Source organism: Pithys albifrons, chromosome 11 (assembly GCF_047495875.1).
Source record: "Pithys albifrons albifrons isolate INPA30051 chromosome 11, PitAlb_v1, whole genome shotgun sequence".
NCBI classification, from domain to species: Eukaryota; Metazoa; Chordata; class Aves; order Passeriformes; family Thamnophilidae; genus Pithys; species Pithys albifrons.
In genome coordinates, this window is record NC_092468.1 from 18,441,500 (window position 1) to 18,457,734 (window position 16,235).

The following is a 16,235-nucleotide window of genomic DNA, read 5'->3' on the forward strand; positions in this document are numbered from 1 at the left end:
GGCAATCCTGATTATATTCTCACTCACCTTTGCTTTCTGAAGAGGTGCCATGCGACAGCACAACACTGCAGCACAGTTTTTGCAAACCTCCATGAACAGTTTTTCATGTTCCCTGAGTGCAAGAGAGAGGCTGGTCCCATCCACAACCAGTCCATGCTGGATAACATGGTCTTCCTTTATTCTATTCAGGGACAAAATGTAAACTCTGTATTGGTGTCACAGAAAAATTTCAGTTTTGCTATAAACTGTGTCATTGGCCAGACAATAAGCAAAGAAGTCAATCTGTCAAGACAGACAGACTGCTTCTTCAAGTCTGTTATTCATAAATAATCTCTCTAGAAAGGCAACTTGTTTGGCACATTCATCAAAGAGATTCTCGTAAAATTTGAAACTGAGAGAAAACCAAGGGAAGATCATCACTGAGATAGTGACCCCTCGGGTGTGTTACCTCTTGGCAAGCTGCCTCAGTTGTTCTGCACAGGTACTGTCTGACTTGTGCTGCACAAGCTCGAGGATGTTCATGGTTCTATGGAAGTGTCCACAGGATAAACTGACACTGACAGCTGTCTCCTGCTTGTCTCCAGTGAGCACCCACACTTTGATACCAGCCAGCCTGAGGGCTTCTATAGTCTCTTGGACTTTCTCCTGCAGTCTAGAAACAAGAAAAATCTTAAATAACCAATCAAACACTTTACTAAGAAGGCACTCACATGGAACTCAGTGTTACCACTGTAACCCCACTGTCATGATGAGTTAAGACTGTATTTCCAATGCTACATGTATGGCCAGAGAATCACAGTCTGCCCCGTGATATTCTGTTACTAGCAATAAAACAAAGGCCTTGATGGAACAAAAAACTGAACTTAATCCTGGCTAAGGGTTCAAAAATTTGTAACAAGCATATCTTGACTTAAATGCAAATTATTTACTGCAACTATTCCATTTCATCTACATGAAATCTCTCCCATTGAAACACACTGTACATCACTGTTAGTAAGCCAAAATCAGTTGGTAAAACTTGAGTTTTGAATGTTCAATCCAAATAGTGGTCAAAAATACTAAACAAGAATAGCACAAAACTTTTGGCCATAGTAGAAGAGTTTTTCACAGATCCTATTTCAGATATAAATCCTAAACTCGCTGGGATTGAGTGTAGTCAGCAGTAACTCCATTGCATACTTGTCCTCTACTCCAGTGGCCCCAAGTAATTCCAGATCCCTTTCTATGAAGTTGAACACTTCTGCTAATCTTTCTTCCCGCTGCTGTAAGGCAGTCCTGGCCTCTTGAAGGCGTTTGCCAATTTCTTGATACTCCTCAGGTGTGAATCTTCTGTAGGCTATGCACAAAGTTCTTAGTCCTTTCTGTGAGGAAATAAAAGATGACATTCAGAGTAGACAAGACTCTGATCTTACAAGAAGGTGTCACCTGCAATTTCAAGTCACAGAATTTATACCAGATGAATTTTCTTCTGATCAACTGGGTGAGCACACACTTACCAAAGCAAATTCATCCACATGTACCCTTGTTTTGTCTATTTCTCCACTCTTACTTCGAGGAAGAATGGAAGATTCTGCTCCCTTTGTGAACAAAAGCTTCTCCCCTAAAAAGTAAAACAGAACAGAAATTAAGAACAATGCCATTTAAGTTCTCAACTGCAGCTTGTACAGTGGCTGATCACCTACCTGAGGGACTCTCCACAATGACACTCATTCGTCTGCGATTTGGATCAAACTCCAAAACATGAAGTAATTTATACCTGTATTTTGTGTTTAATAAAAGAGGGAAGGGGAAGAAAACATTTTTAGAAATAATCTTCCAAAGACCGTTACTTATAAATAGACTCTTACAACACAGACCTTTCCTCAAAGTGTCATGTTTATACAGAAACTCTAAAAGCAATGCCACTGATGAACAACAATCACTGCTATAAGTCATTGTGCAATTCATTGCTTTTTATCACTTTAAATACACTCCATTCAATTTTGTATGAATAAGAGTCTTCTACCACAGAAATAGTTTCCTTAATACTAACTTGATACCTGGATATTACAAGCAGCTCCTCTCTTTCTTTATCCTTCTGTCATTACTTCAAGTGTAACTTTGAAAACTACATTTTGCTTCTGACACTTGTAAACAATTTAAACTGCCAAAACCCAGTGTGGGTGCCCTGGTAACAGGACTAGATTTTATGTTACCACTAGTTTAGAAAATTACTTTTAGACATTTAACTTTAAGGTATTGCCAAGTGACAGATAAAATGGGTAAAAGGAGTTATGACATACTGCAGATATACAGTTATTAATAATAGTTCTACCCATTTTGTTAAATTTCAAAATATATAATCACATTATGCATAGATGAAACTGATTCTGGGAACTTCTGGAGCTGAAAGCAAAAACTCCAAGCAATTTGGTTTTCCAGCACTACTACAGTCTCAACCTTTGAGGAATGGGCAAAGATACAAACTGTTACAACACACACCTACACAGAGTAACTCACACAAAATTCTTGCATCTCAGCTACAATTGGTAAGGAATAAGATGCAAGCTGTCTTGAAGACATCAAGGGAAAAGCATTAAATAGAGCACGCTGTGGAAAGGCAAGGTTTGCTTATGAACACAGAGGATTAAGAGGAGAACATTACATTAATCTTCACTACTGTTCTGCCCTCCAAAATAAAGAAGGAATAAAAACAAATACCTCTCTTGTTTTCCAAGACTTTTTACTTCCATACTGTCTCCACTAATTCCAGTAAATACTACTCCAACCCTAAAAGAAACAGACATTGAAGTATCACTGTACACAAAAGGCCTATTGATGGAGGCAGGGGAAGGCGGCATGGAAGAAAAGGAGAGACTCTTATACCCCGTTACTGTTCTCTACTTCTAGAGAAAATTAAGAATGTCCACCTCCTGCAGTATGTTATTTGCCACATACTCTGACCACTATGATTTCTCAAGGATTTCCATAAATATTTTCAATCATCACTTTACAGTACACCTAGGGAGGCGTTGGTGCATTTTGTATTTACGTTTTCCCTGCAAACTGACAGTGCCAGGCCCCAGGCCTTACAGATGTCCTCCTGAACAGTTTTTAAGGCTGCTTTCAGCACGGATTGCCTGCCCCAGCAGGCACTCTGTGTGTCAGGCACTTCAGGCAGCACAGCTCACCGGCTTGCAGCTTCAACTAGAGCCTTCTCATCTGGGGAGGAAGCATAATACTCCAAGGGGGATGTTATTCCATTGGCATGCCAGGGACCATCGGCACCATCTGTCTGATCTGCATTGATCTGCACTGTATGACAAAGACAAACTGCCTTCAAGAAGAGTTCTTCCTCTTTCACCTGTAAGAAGGAAAAAACTTGGTTTGTAACATTTATATTATCAGTCCAGTTTTGAACTGATTTAATTAAAAAAATATTTTTACTTAAAAATCTGCCAAGCATTTCATATTAAATAATCACATTTCAATATGTATAATAAATATTGTTTTTTCAGTAACAATACCTTCAAGCTATTCAGAAATTCTGATTTATGTTGGGGGTTTCTTCATGCTAATGGTATAACAATATTTCTCCAAAATAAAAACCACTTTCTATCTAGGATAACTAAGGGTAGGGAAACCAAAGAGCCTTACCAAGTCATGCCTGTTTCCATCTGGAGAATCTTCAGAAAATCCCTCTGGAGTTAGTTTACCATTGACCTCTTGGTACTTTATGCCATTAATGGAGCACTCCCGAAATTGCATCTCATTTTCAGTTAATGTACCAGTTTTGTCTGTAAATACATACTCCACCTTTTGTAAAATAAAACAGAAAAACAGACTTGGAATTGCATGTACTTGTTAGAAGAAAACATATAAAATAATCTCAGCTCACACTTTCTACTACACACCTTGTGATCATGTAAGAATTTTAGCTTTGCCATCACATATCTATACCTTATTTTAAAATTAATCAGAAATCAAAGTACATCCAATAAAAAGCCTCCAGTAGTGAATTTTAATTTTAAAAACTAAGTAGAAAATACATTAAAAAAAAAGAAACCAAGTATTTTTTACTCTACCTGTCCCAATTCCTCATTGAGATCTGAAGTATTTACTTGTGCTCTCTGGTTTGTTTCTTCATGATAGAGATCAAGATCCCAGCCAATAAAAAAAGAGCCAAGAAATTTTTGCATCTCGACAGTCACATAGAGTGAAATAGGTATGATAAAGTTGTAAAGTACCAGAAAGGCCAGAAAATCTGAAATAAATCTCAGAATCTGCAAGAGAAAAAGAAAAAATGTAAAGATTACCACAGCTATCAGGTGAAACATGGTGACTTAATTACATTTCAATATGCATTAAAAATGACAAATTGAGAGAGCCAGAGCAGACCAAGTCCCACACACATGAGAGAGACAACACAGCCAGTGACAAGGCAGGCAGCATTCCCAGGTTGCCCCAGTAACACGCCTTCAGACTGATGCAGAAAGTCTGCCTCAGGCTATGACTGGATGTTTGAATTCACAAGTTCATTAATCTTTGTCTTTCCACTGCATCTGTCAGGAGGGCTGCCAATTAATATTAACTGTCATGGCGATTCTATTTTCAAACCAGTCTCTTCAAAGAGCTGGTTCTGAAAAAAGGAACGTGTTCCCCATTCCAAACAGCATCATTCATTTAGGCTTATCTAAGGAGCCATAAATTGTGAAGGCAAACTGATATTCCATGCTGTCAGAGGAATCTGCAAGCACTCCTGTGTTGTTTTAGGACAGCAGAGTGACAAGAGGGCTCCTGTGTGCCGGCATTCCCCAGGGATGTGGGTGGTCTGGACTACATGACAAGGGACCATGTAGATTTCCACGGCACAGACTTTGTTTACACCTCTTCAAATCATTTTGTTCAACAGATACATTTTAGGCAAACACCTATATAATGGAGTAGAAACTTCTCTTTATTAGGTATGGTAACTTTAACAAACCGAAATGCAACACTACTGCCCCTCTGAAGATTTTTTTTCATTTGCACAACTCAGTATCTAAACTGTACTTTGGGAAGACTCTTACCAACCCTTGGATATCAAGCAAGGGAGATTACAGGTAAGAAAAAAACAGGCCATCTCTTTCAACTCTACCAGATATTGGTGTAGGAGAATATTTTAAATAAAGGCAAGATAAAAGTAGTGACCAGTTTGCAAAGCCAAATAATGTCTGTTCTTCCCAGTTAGGGAGTGTTGCTATAATTACTTAACAGAAGTCAGTAATTAAGGTGTTTTACAAAAACTCAGCAAGTTCTGCACCTAAAGAGATCTTTCAAACTACATCAGAAAAGACAGACAGAAACCATGAGCAGTAACTCATGTAAGAGGAGAAATACTGAGAAGTAGAGACAATTACTAAGGTTAGCGAGTTCCTTCAAGCACTGTCTATGAAATAACAATCTGCATACACAGGACAAATGGACAGAGAAGCACTTCAAGTCAGGATATCAGAATATTGAGAAATGCAGAGCAGATTGTGGAAATATGTGAGAGAAAAACAAACACATGATAGGAAGAGAGTGACACTGCAGAAACACACAAGCCTGTCTATGTTCCTGATGGCAAACGTAAAGGAACAGAAAAATTGAGGAAATACTTATCCCTATTCTCTTGAGAACTAAAAGGGCTCCCCAGGCTAGTCTAATTTGCACAGCAACCACTTCAAATTAAACTCCTGAACTGCTTTGGATGTAGGTACACTCGTAAAGAAACCAAATATTAGGCAGAAGACAGAAAAATACAGAGTGCTTAATAAAACAGATACTTCTCACAACTGCAGGCTTCAGGAACACTTCAAAGTATCCCTCCCATCTCTACAGAAAAGTGAAGCTTGAGCAAAATTACAGCCTTGCACAACTGCCTGAATTATCTCAACATCACAGAACGTACAAAATTCCTGAACTGTGAAATCACTGCAATAGAACACAAAAGGACAGCCTTCCTTCTCCTGTTTTCATTTATGGAATGACAAAAGACACCCTAAAGAACAGTAACAAGAATACAGAACATCAGAAATGTGTCCTAACAAAGCCCAAAATGTTCAAAAAGCTTGGTCCTGCCACAAGGGAAGAAAATGTCCAACAAGCAACAGAGGTAGAGATATTCCTATACAATGGTAGAGGGTACACAGGACTAAGTCTCTCAAAACCACTGAGACAACAGCACACAGATTTGCAAGTGGATCATGTGGTAGTTACACCCATATCCACGAACAGAGAGATAATAAATATCACATTCAGGATATTGGTTGTGTTCCTCAGATATGCAACTGGGTAGAACTACGTTACCTTACTGCTGTTTCTTTCATGCTCTGTTTTTATATTGTACCAAGGCTCATCCCATTTCTCTTCAGCTTGCCATGCATACTTTAAAATAGTGCTCAGAATGGCTTCAAAGAGGAGGATTATTAGATAAATAATCAAGAAGGAATTCATGGACCTACAAAGAGGCAAAAAAATAATTAGCAACTTCAGTTTATTTTAATTGATCTGTTCACACACTGTGGATACATGAATTAACTTTGGGATACCTTTTTTTTTAAAATGTGCTCAAAATGGATATAAAGTTTCAATGTGGCAAGCAAGCAACAGAGTGGAGAAGGAATCCTACATTTGACTAAGATAAACTCTCTATATAGCAATATGAAAACTAGGTGAGGTGCAAGAAACAGCTGACTTCTGTCAGGCCTGCTGTCCAGGGCTGACTTACCCTCCTCTTCCTTCCCAAGCTTCCAGCAAAGCTGTGAAGGCAGCACAACCAACCACACTGGAAACCCAAGGCTGCACCTTCTCCTCCAGTTCCAAGAGCACTGCCACGTGCTCCTGACTATCCAACCCAGGCCACGCTACACCAGTCACATCTGTCTCCCTATTCTGTAACATCAGCCAGACCAGCTTTCCACCCCTTGCTTTGCTGACTGAACATTTCTTGGGCACTCTACAGTTCTGCTTGTACGTAGCTACAGAAGAATAATCAATCCCACTCTTGCATAAGAATTCCAGGAGGCTCTCTCAGAGTTTTAGTAACTGGAATAAAGGCAACATACAAGAACTTTTCCTTTTAAAATAAATCATGAGATTCAACAGATAAATCTCTATTGTAATAACACCTATCCCGTAACCTTGAGCAAACTTGGGTATTTCCACTTTTAACATGATTACAGAATCAATAAAGAATGAAATATCAAGAAATGAATTCTATCTTTATAGCTTCCTACCAAAGGCAAGGCAATTAACACTCTCTTCCCTTGCCTACAACCCAATGATGAGACCATCAGGGTTTTAAAGTTACAGAGGGAAAACGAAGTTAAAGCTCTATGAATAAGAGAGATATTAGAAAATAAACATACTTTTCTACTGCTGACCGTTTCTGAGATTTACTCTTGTAATTTAATGCCATCTTTGTCTCCATACCTGTATACACCGCAACACCTGGGAAGGAAGGGGGGAAAGTATTACACTTTACTTTCTGCATATGTAGAATTTGCAGAATTTTTCATTTTGAGAGATTAAGATAAAAGCGAAAGGTGGAATTAATTTTGTGTTTACATCACTGTAGTGGTGAGACAGTTTTTCAGTAGGTATTTGCAATATTCTGCTACAGTAAAACAGTACTACTGATGTAATTTTAACACCTACTTTAACACTTCATTATTTTGACTGTGCTGCTCAATATGTATCTTATGGAAATCAGATGGTAAATCTCAGGAGAAAGTCTTGAACAATGGGTAACAGTAAGAACAGCCATTTATCTACTGAAGTTAAGTTATTCCTTTATCAAACCACTTCAAATATTTTCACAGAGCAGAGCTGGAACTTTATATCCACAGAGATTCTTCAGCATAGTATCATTACTTTCATCTATAATCATATCCCCTCAGGTAACAGTCAGCAAGATTATTACAATTTCTTCAGTGCAAGTAGAATTAATGCACAGTTCATCAACATGCTTTAAGAAGAGAATACTCTTTAAATATTTAGATGTCTACAAACCAAATATTTCTTTAGTGTTTTTTAATCTTGCTCCACGAAGTAAGAGACTTTCAGGCCCAAGAGCTCTAAAAGGAAATAGATATATCAGCATTTAAAAATTAGTTGTTCTGTATTCTGTAAAACTATTAACACCCAGTGTCCTATGCAAAGCTGTCCTATATTCCTATGAATTCCCAATGCAGCAACTCCCAGCTCCATCCTTATTTAGGTCCATCTTCAATCACCTTACATGCCTCACCCACAATCTCCACAGGGCTCTGTTTCATTTCATTTCACTTGGCCATACTCTCCCACCACTGTTCCATCTCCCACAATTACTGACTGAGCCAAATATTCCAAACGGCTGATTCAGGGACCTGCAAGTTACTTGGGCAGCCAGGAGGCAAAAAGCCAGTTGAGCTCACAGAGCACCAGGAATGCTGGTTTTAGGTTTGGCTGATCTACTGGTTTTACTTCTACCCCTCTGTCAAACTGAAATAATCCAGAAAGCTCAAACATCTTCATACCAAACAGAGAAAAACAACTAGATGGACACATCACCACCAGAGCAGTGCAAATTTTGCTTCCTAACACACCAGTAAAAATTGCATAAATGTTTTTTCCTCACATCTATCAAAACACAGCAATACATTTATTTCGTTATCTAAGTTAACTCCAAACAGTGCTGGGGCAATAAAAAAGGGTCTAATCAGAAACAAGGTTAATATAAGGTTAGAACCATGTGTTCTACTCCAGTGGTTGTATCATCTTTAGAAACTGCCAGTGATGTTTGGTTTGAAATTAAAAAAAATGTATTTTTGCCAGTGTTTCAAATGAAAGCAGAAATTTAACAACTGCAGTGGACAGGTTGACATAGCAGGTGTAAGCAAAAGATTAAAGTTCATATGGTAAGTGTTGCCATACCAGCCCTTGGGTTTGCCCTCCTTTCCCTTTAGCTTTGCCACAAGCAGTCTGTGATCACTATTATATAAACAAAGCTCTTAAAAGTTCCTTCAAAAGCATAACCTGGAGTTACTAAAAAAATACCCAAAAGCCAAACCCACAACCCATCTCCCACAGTTAAACATTTAACTTAACTAATTTGACTTAAATGTTACTGCAAATATGAAAATTACCATCACAAATACCATGTGCACCAACTATACACACAAATTATGGTGAGTTCTTTAAATTACACAAACATATGTTAATGTTTTAGGCTGGACTCAAACTTTAACTGAAAAATTGAATTAAAAGGGACTAAATGATCGAGCATTTAAACTTTTCATATAAGAAACATAATTTGTATTTCTGGATATGAGTACAACCTGTCTGACAAACCCAAAATACAAAACCTGAATCAGAGCAACACAGACTAGGCAAGTTTATCTTTGAGAAATAGAAGTTGAAGCTCCACTAGAAGTCAGAACTTGCAATTATTTTTCACACGTCCCTTTAAACTGGCTCTGTTTGAAGTTGGCTATGAAATTATTTTGATAGATTATCCCAAAGCTGAACCTGTCAGGCTTGGCAGTAATGAATTCTGCAAAGCTCCAAGTGAAAGAGCACATAAAGCAGCCTTGGAAAACAGCTGAGTGGGTTTCTGGGGGTAGAATGGGTGGGGTTTTTTTGTGGGGGTGGCCAAGGCACTGGACTTGGGGCCAACTGACCTGCATTCTACACTCCCACATTTCTTGCAAAATCACTGACAAAACTTTGACTCACTCTGAACTTCATGTCTGTCCTATCTAAAATTGACACTGTTTGCAATCCTCAAAGGGGGCTCTCGAACTGACAGACCTTCAGTTCTTCAGACTGAAGGCACACATTACATCGAAAATAATACTGCTTTAATATCCAATTCAAGTAGAAATTTCACTAATAAAAAGTGTAATAGATAGCATTTTGGACATTAGAAGAGTAAAAGAACCATAACAGATTTACCTGTTTCTGTGACAAATTTATACATCCTAACACGGCACTTCACCTCTTCACAAGAGGTGACAAAGTGTGACCATCCGCAACTCTCAAGACAAAATAAGTAACTTAAATGCCAGGTATTCCTGAAAATTTGGCCATTTCTTTTGAGTTCCATGTCTTCATTTCAAATCATGACCTTTCTGTCTCCTATTCCTCCTATTTTCCCCTCTTCCCTGTTGTGGTAGGGGGAATGGAATGAGCAGTTGTGTGGATGTTGGTAGCTGGAGTCAGGAATCAGCAACCCACAGCAACCAGCAATCTTTCCAGGAAGTCCACGTCCAGGTCTGTAAATGGCTTCACATCTTTCTTGGTTTATTTTCACACGTTTAAGGTGTCTGCTGCTTGCTGTGACTGCACAAGGTAAGGTGGTGAGCACATGTATGTGCACCCAATTATGTGCTGCCTATTACGATGTAAGTACAGTCTGGTTAGTACAGTAGCTGAAAATATACACTATAAGCTACCAATCTGTAGCAGAGGCTTGTTCAGACAGACCAGTAATTTCTACGAATTTCAACTGCAAAAATTCCTCCTCAGTGCCTCTGGTAAAGAGGCAAACTTGGGTATTTAAACTTCGGTATTTAAACTTGGTATTAGTTTACATAATACACCAGTGGAAATTGTTTCAGATCAATAAAGTGTTTAATTAAAAAATAGCAACAAAAGTACCAGCTGATTAACAGAGCCTAAAAAGCACCCACTTCAGAATACCTAACCCTTCCAGAACTGTTGTATTAAGTCTGGAAAAGCTGGTAATGAACTTTCTTTCACTAATTTTCTCTCATCTCCATCTGAAATATTCAGCTTCAATTGACAACTTTCAGTAAAACACCCCTCCCTTTCACATATTCAACAGTGACTCTTATTTGTGATGGTCATGACTTTAAGCATCTTCAGGCATTCTAAATAATCATCTTATAAAATTTTACTTACCTCACTATTTCTTCAGTTTGTTGACTTACAGTTATTCTTCCAACAAATCTATGAAAGATGGGCATGTTTTAGACATATCTACATAAAGTCTCAAAAATGTAAAAAAATTCTCTGTATTTACAAAAATGTCATTAATGGTTCACAAATACAAAATAAAACAATATGGTAACACTGGCACTAGTTTTACATTTAACAACAGAAACATCCTTCAAAAGAACAGCCATTTGAGAAAGCCTATTAGCTTTCATCACTAACTACAAAATATTGTATTTCTACTCATTTAAAACAGATTGTGACTTCTTGATGATTCAGTAAGAAATGATTCCTCAACAATGTAAATTAGCATATTATCCATCAGAAAGAGTAATTTTTCATTTAACAAAGCAAATCTACTCTGCATCTAAAATCTGACATCTGCATATTTAGCATGACCCCAGCTACAAATAGGGACATAAAACTTCCACAGCAACTGTACCTCAATCTGCTAAATATCAAATATCTGAACAGCTGATCAAACTGAGTATCTTAGTTTTAAAGAATTTAATATTTCTCAAAGATTCCAAAGCTTACTTAAGAACAGCTGTTGTGATACTTGGATTTTCAGAACTACTGCTTAATAGCTACCATTTTCCACTATGCAACTCAGAAGCACCTTGGATGGGAATGTAACTTTTGGTACCCATGATGCTGTTTTATGGAGTCTGGGACATTGATTGCTGATGTGAAAGCACACTCAGATCTCCCCATTTTTAATCTAAGGTTTTGCTGCCAAAGAATGGAGTCCAAATCTTCTCTTGAGCATATGCAAAATAAATGTGACCAACACATATCCTTAGAATTAACATAACCTTACAACAATTTGCTATGATTTAATTCCACTTTAAAATATCCTATATTGTACTGGAATCTCCTGGCAGAACCTTATACAATTCTTTCTCCAAACTGGTCATAGTCACACATCATTTAATTTTTTTTAAATCTGGAAGCAAGTTTACTGGTTAGAACAGAAATGTATGTAATTAAAATACAAAAGATAAATATTAGACTGTAATTTCTGGTTTAATACTGAACTACTAAAACTTGCCACTTGCATATTTCAGTAAGTATATAAACACAAGCTAAATATTAAAACCTGAAATTTGAGCAGATGTCTGAAGCTATTTTAATTGCAGCAAGAGCCATAACATTCTTAATATTAAACACTTAATTTTGATTTCTTTTCAAAATATTTACTAATAAAGAAATACCTGTACAGATCTGCTTCTGGCTGCTGACATTCTATAACAGCTACCAGTTTGTCCAGGTTGGCAACAGACTGCAACACTGCTGTTTCTGGGACTGCAACGTGTGTCTGTAAAACAGAGCCCCTTAAATTAGCACAGGACTACCAGGCAGCAGGGGGTGTATTTCAGCAGGCTGAACTAGAAATGGCACCACAAATTAACTGTTCTACAGAAGTTAAGCCAGACCTTAAGATTGGTCTCTCCATCCAGACTTGCAGTAGTGACATGGCATGAACCGTCAACGCGATCGGATGACAGAAGCACCAGATCAACAGGAAAAGTCTCATCTTTGGCTACTCGGACAATGTCCCCCACCTAAAGAGGTGACCACAAATGATAAATACACAAATAGAGTTTTAAAAGAGCAGAATTCCTTTCAGCATTGTTACCAAACCATGATCAAGCAGGCCACAATGATTAGTAATGAAACAAGAGCTTTAGCTATGTGTGAGAAACACAATTTTCAATTTGTCCTTAAGCACATACCCGAATGTTTTTAGATCTAGTTTTCACAAGGCCACCACTTCGAACCACATAAACTGGAGCACCATTGACTTCATTGTCTGCTTTATGTCGTAGCCAGTCTTCATAACCCTGTGGAAAACACACAAAAATTTACTTTTTGAGTAATAAACCTAAGAAACTTATTATATCTTCCAAGCAAATGTGCTTCAAATTACTTCCTGAATAGTCTGAATATAGTCATTAAGTTTTCTTGAGTTTCTGTTAGAGCTGTTACTCAAGAATCTGGGAAACCTCTTAGTTTTCACTCACATGAACAAGTAAATGCACATAAAGCAATAAAAGTGTTGAAGAAACTTAACAGTCCCACATTCTCTTACAACAAACAGGCAGTGACATTTTCTGCAGAGCAGATGACAAGCACTCACTGAATCTTTCATCTATATGGATTATTATATCACAAATCTGGAAAGAGTCAGTCCCCAGGCTTCTTCATGGATTTTTTTTAAAGAACTAACAGACTAAAATTACTTCCTCAAGTCATACCAGATAGCACTTCTTATAGCTACTGCCACAGCCTTTGCATGAAATCTCCTGATTTCTTAATTCCATGTGACATGCTGTTGACACATCAGCTCTGTGTAGCAAGAGAAGTTGACTGAGACGGTTTCAGTTCTTTGTAAGTCCTAATGGAACAGTTTGCAGCAACTGGGATTTTAACCAATAAATTAAGCAGTTTTCCTTTAACTGATATTCTGCACATCTGTAAGCAGCCTTCATGCCATGCACACACGTGTGCAAATGTTCCTGATCCTCAATTCAGGTACACTATTGACCTCCTATTTTCCTAAACTATTAATAAATTGCTTATTTAATCTAGTATTATTAGTTTATCATAGCATAATAATCTCTAATCCCCAAGTCTAGGTACTGTTTGGAAAGCCCCATGAGCAAGCACAAGAAAATGGATCAATCTATGCAGAAGTTCAACTGCCTCTTGCATCTTCATTTGCAATAATTGAGAGACTTCCTAAAATGCTTTTCTGTACGTATAAAAACTGTGAGAGAGTTAAAACAGTTCCTTGGAAGTTTGCAAACAGAAGGAGGGAGCCATGTGAAACAGTAGGCATAATCCCAACTCATCCTAAAGACATTGTATGAATGTAGTAATACAAAAAGTACTAATGCAGATATAGCTTGGAGAGCCCTGAGGTTGACTGGAGCCTGTAGGAAAGTTGTATGATGAATTTTGCATGTTAAAAGTCCAGTTTTGTAGTTCAACCTTCATGTACGTCCACTGTTACTAGCACAAATGAGTAGGAACAGCACAACTGCACTACCTGGGTTTGAAAAGAAAGGGGAGAGGGAATAGGGAAAAGAAGCTTTATATGCCAAACTTGAAAATAAGTAACTAAGAAGTGTATAGAAATAGCACCCATACATAGAGATTCTGGGAAATCAGAATCCTAAAGCCCCTAAGTGAGACTTTTAAGAATCTCTCCTCATCTGTATGAAAAAGCAAAAGTCAGGACCTACAGCTCTTGTTAAAGGTGACTGACAGAAGAAAACAAGGGTTCAACTAACATCAGCAACCTTGGGGCATTTGTCTCAGAACCCTGAACAGCTGAGCAATATGGGCATTTGGCAAAGAACTGAAAAACACCTTCTTTAGAAAGTACAGATTTCAGCGCTTTCCCCACCTGACATCTACTGCCTACAACCTGAGGGTGACACCTTACACCAGGGAATTCTTAAGAGCCAACCTAATGTGGCCAGTTCAAATTGCCCCTAAATTTACGGACTGCGGCATTTCTGAGAGCTCCTTCTCCTCACTTGCAACTATTGGAAAAACACTGTGAAAAAGAGAGATGCAATAGGAATACAGGGAATGTTGCCTAACTGCATGAAAAGCAAGTAAAGGTTAAAATCCCTCAATTACATTACATTCTTAAGTCCTGTTGAAATAACTGCATCAATGTAATTGAGAAAAGGCCTGCAATTTATATTACCAGGTTTTTCATTCTTAGTTTAGGTCTACAGTTAATCAAAACCTTCAAAGCAATTGTTTATAGTTTACTAGATAGTCAAGTAAACATCATTGTTCAATTAGCTGAATACCTATGAACTCAGTGAAATGGACTAAGTTTCCTTAAGTTCCTTGGGAAATACCTTTATTTTGTTGTATTTTGGCTTGTGTTTTTTTCACTTTTGGTTTTATTTTTGTCTGCCAATTTTGGACTCCCGAGGGATTGTATATAGACCTTCACAGGCATAAGGAGGAAAGTGCTCTGGCTAACAGGACAAATAAAATGACACAGCATGAGCTGCATCACTTTGCAGTCTGGTATGTCCTTCTTCTGACCTAGGTGCAATTACACTTCTAAGAAGAAATAGTTCTGTCTCCTTGGCTGAGTTTAAAGTAAGTTCTGAGGTTTGCCAGAGGTGCCACATTAACTGGTTTTCTAGAAGCAGGGGAGAGTTCTTCCCACCCACTGCTAAGCTTCTCAAACTTGCTTATGATTAATCCTTCTATTTTCACCTTCATCTTTTGAAAGAATATTAAATTATAGTTTAACATTTATCCTCATGTAACTTTGTATAGAACCAGTGCCCTGTAGCTCTCAAAAGGGGTTTCTTTCCTTAAAATCTGCTTCCTATGAGAGAAAATGGGAGTCAATTTTGAGGCAATACTGGGTATTTTCCCCTCTGCATTCCAACAGAAGGTTTATCCTTCTTCCTTGTCTGAAGGCAGCCTGTTGGAAATAGCACACTTAATTGTCCTTCCAAGGTAACAGCTTGTGAATATTGTTTGCCTTGTTGCAGCATGTAGGATAAACATCAGAGTCCATTAGATCAGTTTAGGTGGTTCCAATAGTCCTTGCAGAGATATTGAGACAGCCAGAAAACCTCTTGATGCTTTGCAAGTCATGAATGAGTTCAGGTTTCTCCAGAAGGAGTGACAGAATCTCTTTTCTTTGCAATTAGTGGCAAGATACTTAAATTTCCCAATATAAGACTGGACATCTGGAAACAAGGTGGTGTTAGATTATTTTGGACTATTTTAGACTTACACAAGTCCAACTTCCTTCTAGAAAAAATAATCTAATATTTATAACTCTGTTTCATAATCTCTTTCAGTTCACACAGCCTTGAGGAATATTATCCATTGCCTATTTCTGATTATAGCTCTTGAACATGTGATTTTTGGGGGGGGTGATGGTAACAACTGCAATTGAATGGGATTAGAGCACTCTACATACCCAAATTGCACAGCAACAAGATGAAATGTTAGTCCAAATATTGCTCCAGCATTAAGAACTTCCCTGCCCCATTTCACCATGTTGAAAGCTAGAACAATCTTACTTTTGCCCTATTTCTGGGTGCCTTTGGGTGTTATGGGCACAGAAGGCAAATTGAAATTCCAGTTGTAGCTCTGCTAACAGTCTCCTGCTTATTTTTCAGTTGCTAGACTGCATCTCTTCCCCAGACAGCACTGTCAAACACTTTGAAGGGGACAGTTCCTGAAAATAACCTCCCTGCAGAAGAGATTATAATTTCTATCCACATCACCTCTTTATTTATGAG

General features: G+C 37.9%; 1 protein-coding gene across 6 annotated transcripts in view; it reads right to left on the reverse strand.

Moving 5' to 3' along the window:
- The window catches only part of ATP11B (ATPase phospholipid transporting 11B (putative)), a 66,069-nt gene that overhangs the window by 29,986 nt on the left and 19,848 nt on the right, over positions 1-16,235 (reverse strand). For all 6 annotated transcript variants that reach the window (XM_071566470.1, XM_071566469.1, XM_071566467.1 and 3 more), the window contains exons 5-20: positions 12,675-12,782; positions 12,375-12,503; positions 12,153-12,256; positions 10,906-10,953; positions 8,014-8,078; positions 7,371-7,452; positions 6,310-6,460; positions 4,065-4,262; positions 3,637-3,795; positions 3,171-3,343; positions 2,701-2,769; positions 1,683-1,756; positions 1,497-1,600; positions 1,180-1,361; positions 449-652; positions 28-181 (exon numbers count right to left, since the gene is read on the reverse strand). In XM_071566470.1, coding sequence (XP_071422571.1) covers positions 28-181; positions 449-652; positions 1,180-1,361; positions 1,497-1,600; positions 1,683-1,756; positions 2,701-2,769; positions 3,171-3,343; positions 3,637-3,795; positions 4,065-4,262; positions 6,310-6,460; positions 7,371-7,452; positions 8,014-8,078; positions 10,906-10,953; positions 12,153-12,256; positions 12,375-12,503; positions 12,675-12,782 — 2,004 coding nt within the window. The remainder of the gene's footprint in view (positions 1-27; positions 182-448; positions 653-1,179; positions 1,362-1,496; positions 1,601-1,682; positions 1,757-2,700; positions 2,770-3,170; positions 3,344-3,636; positions 3,796-4,064; positions 4,263-6,309; positions 6,461-7,370; positions 7,453-8,013; positions 8,079-10,905; positions 10,954-12,152; positions 12,257-12,374; positions 12,504-12,674; positions 12,783-16,235) is intronic.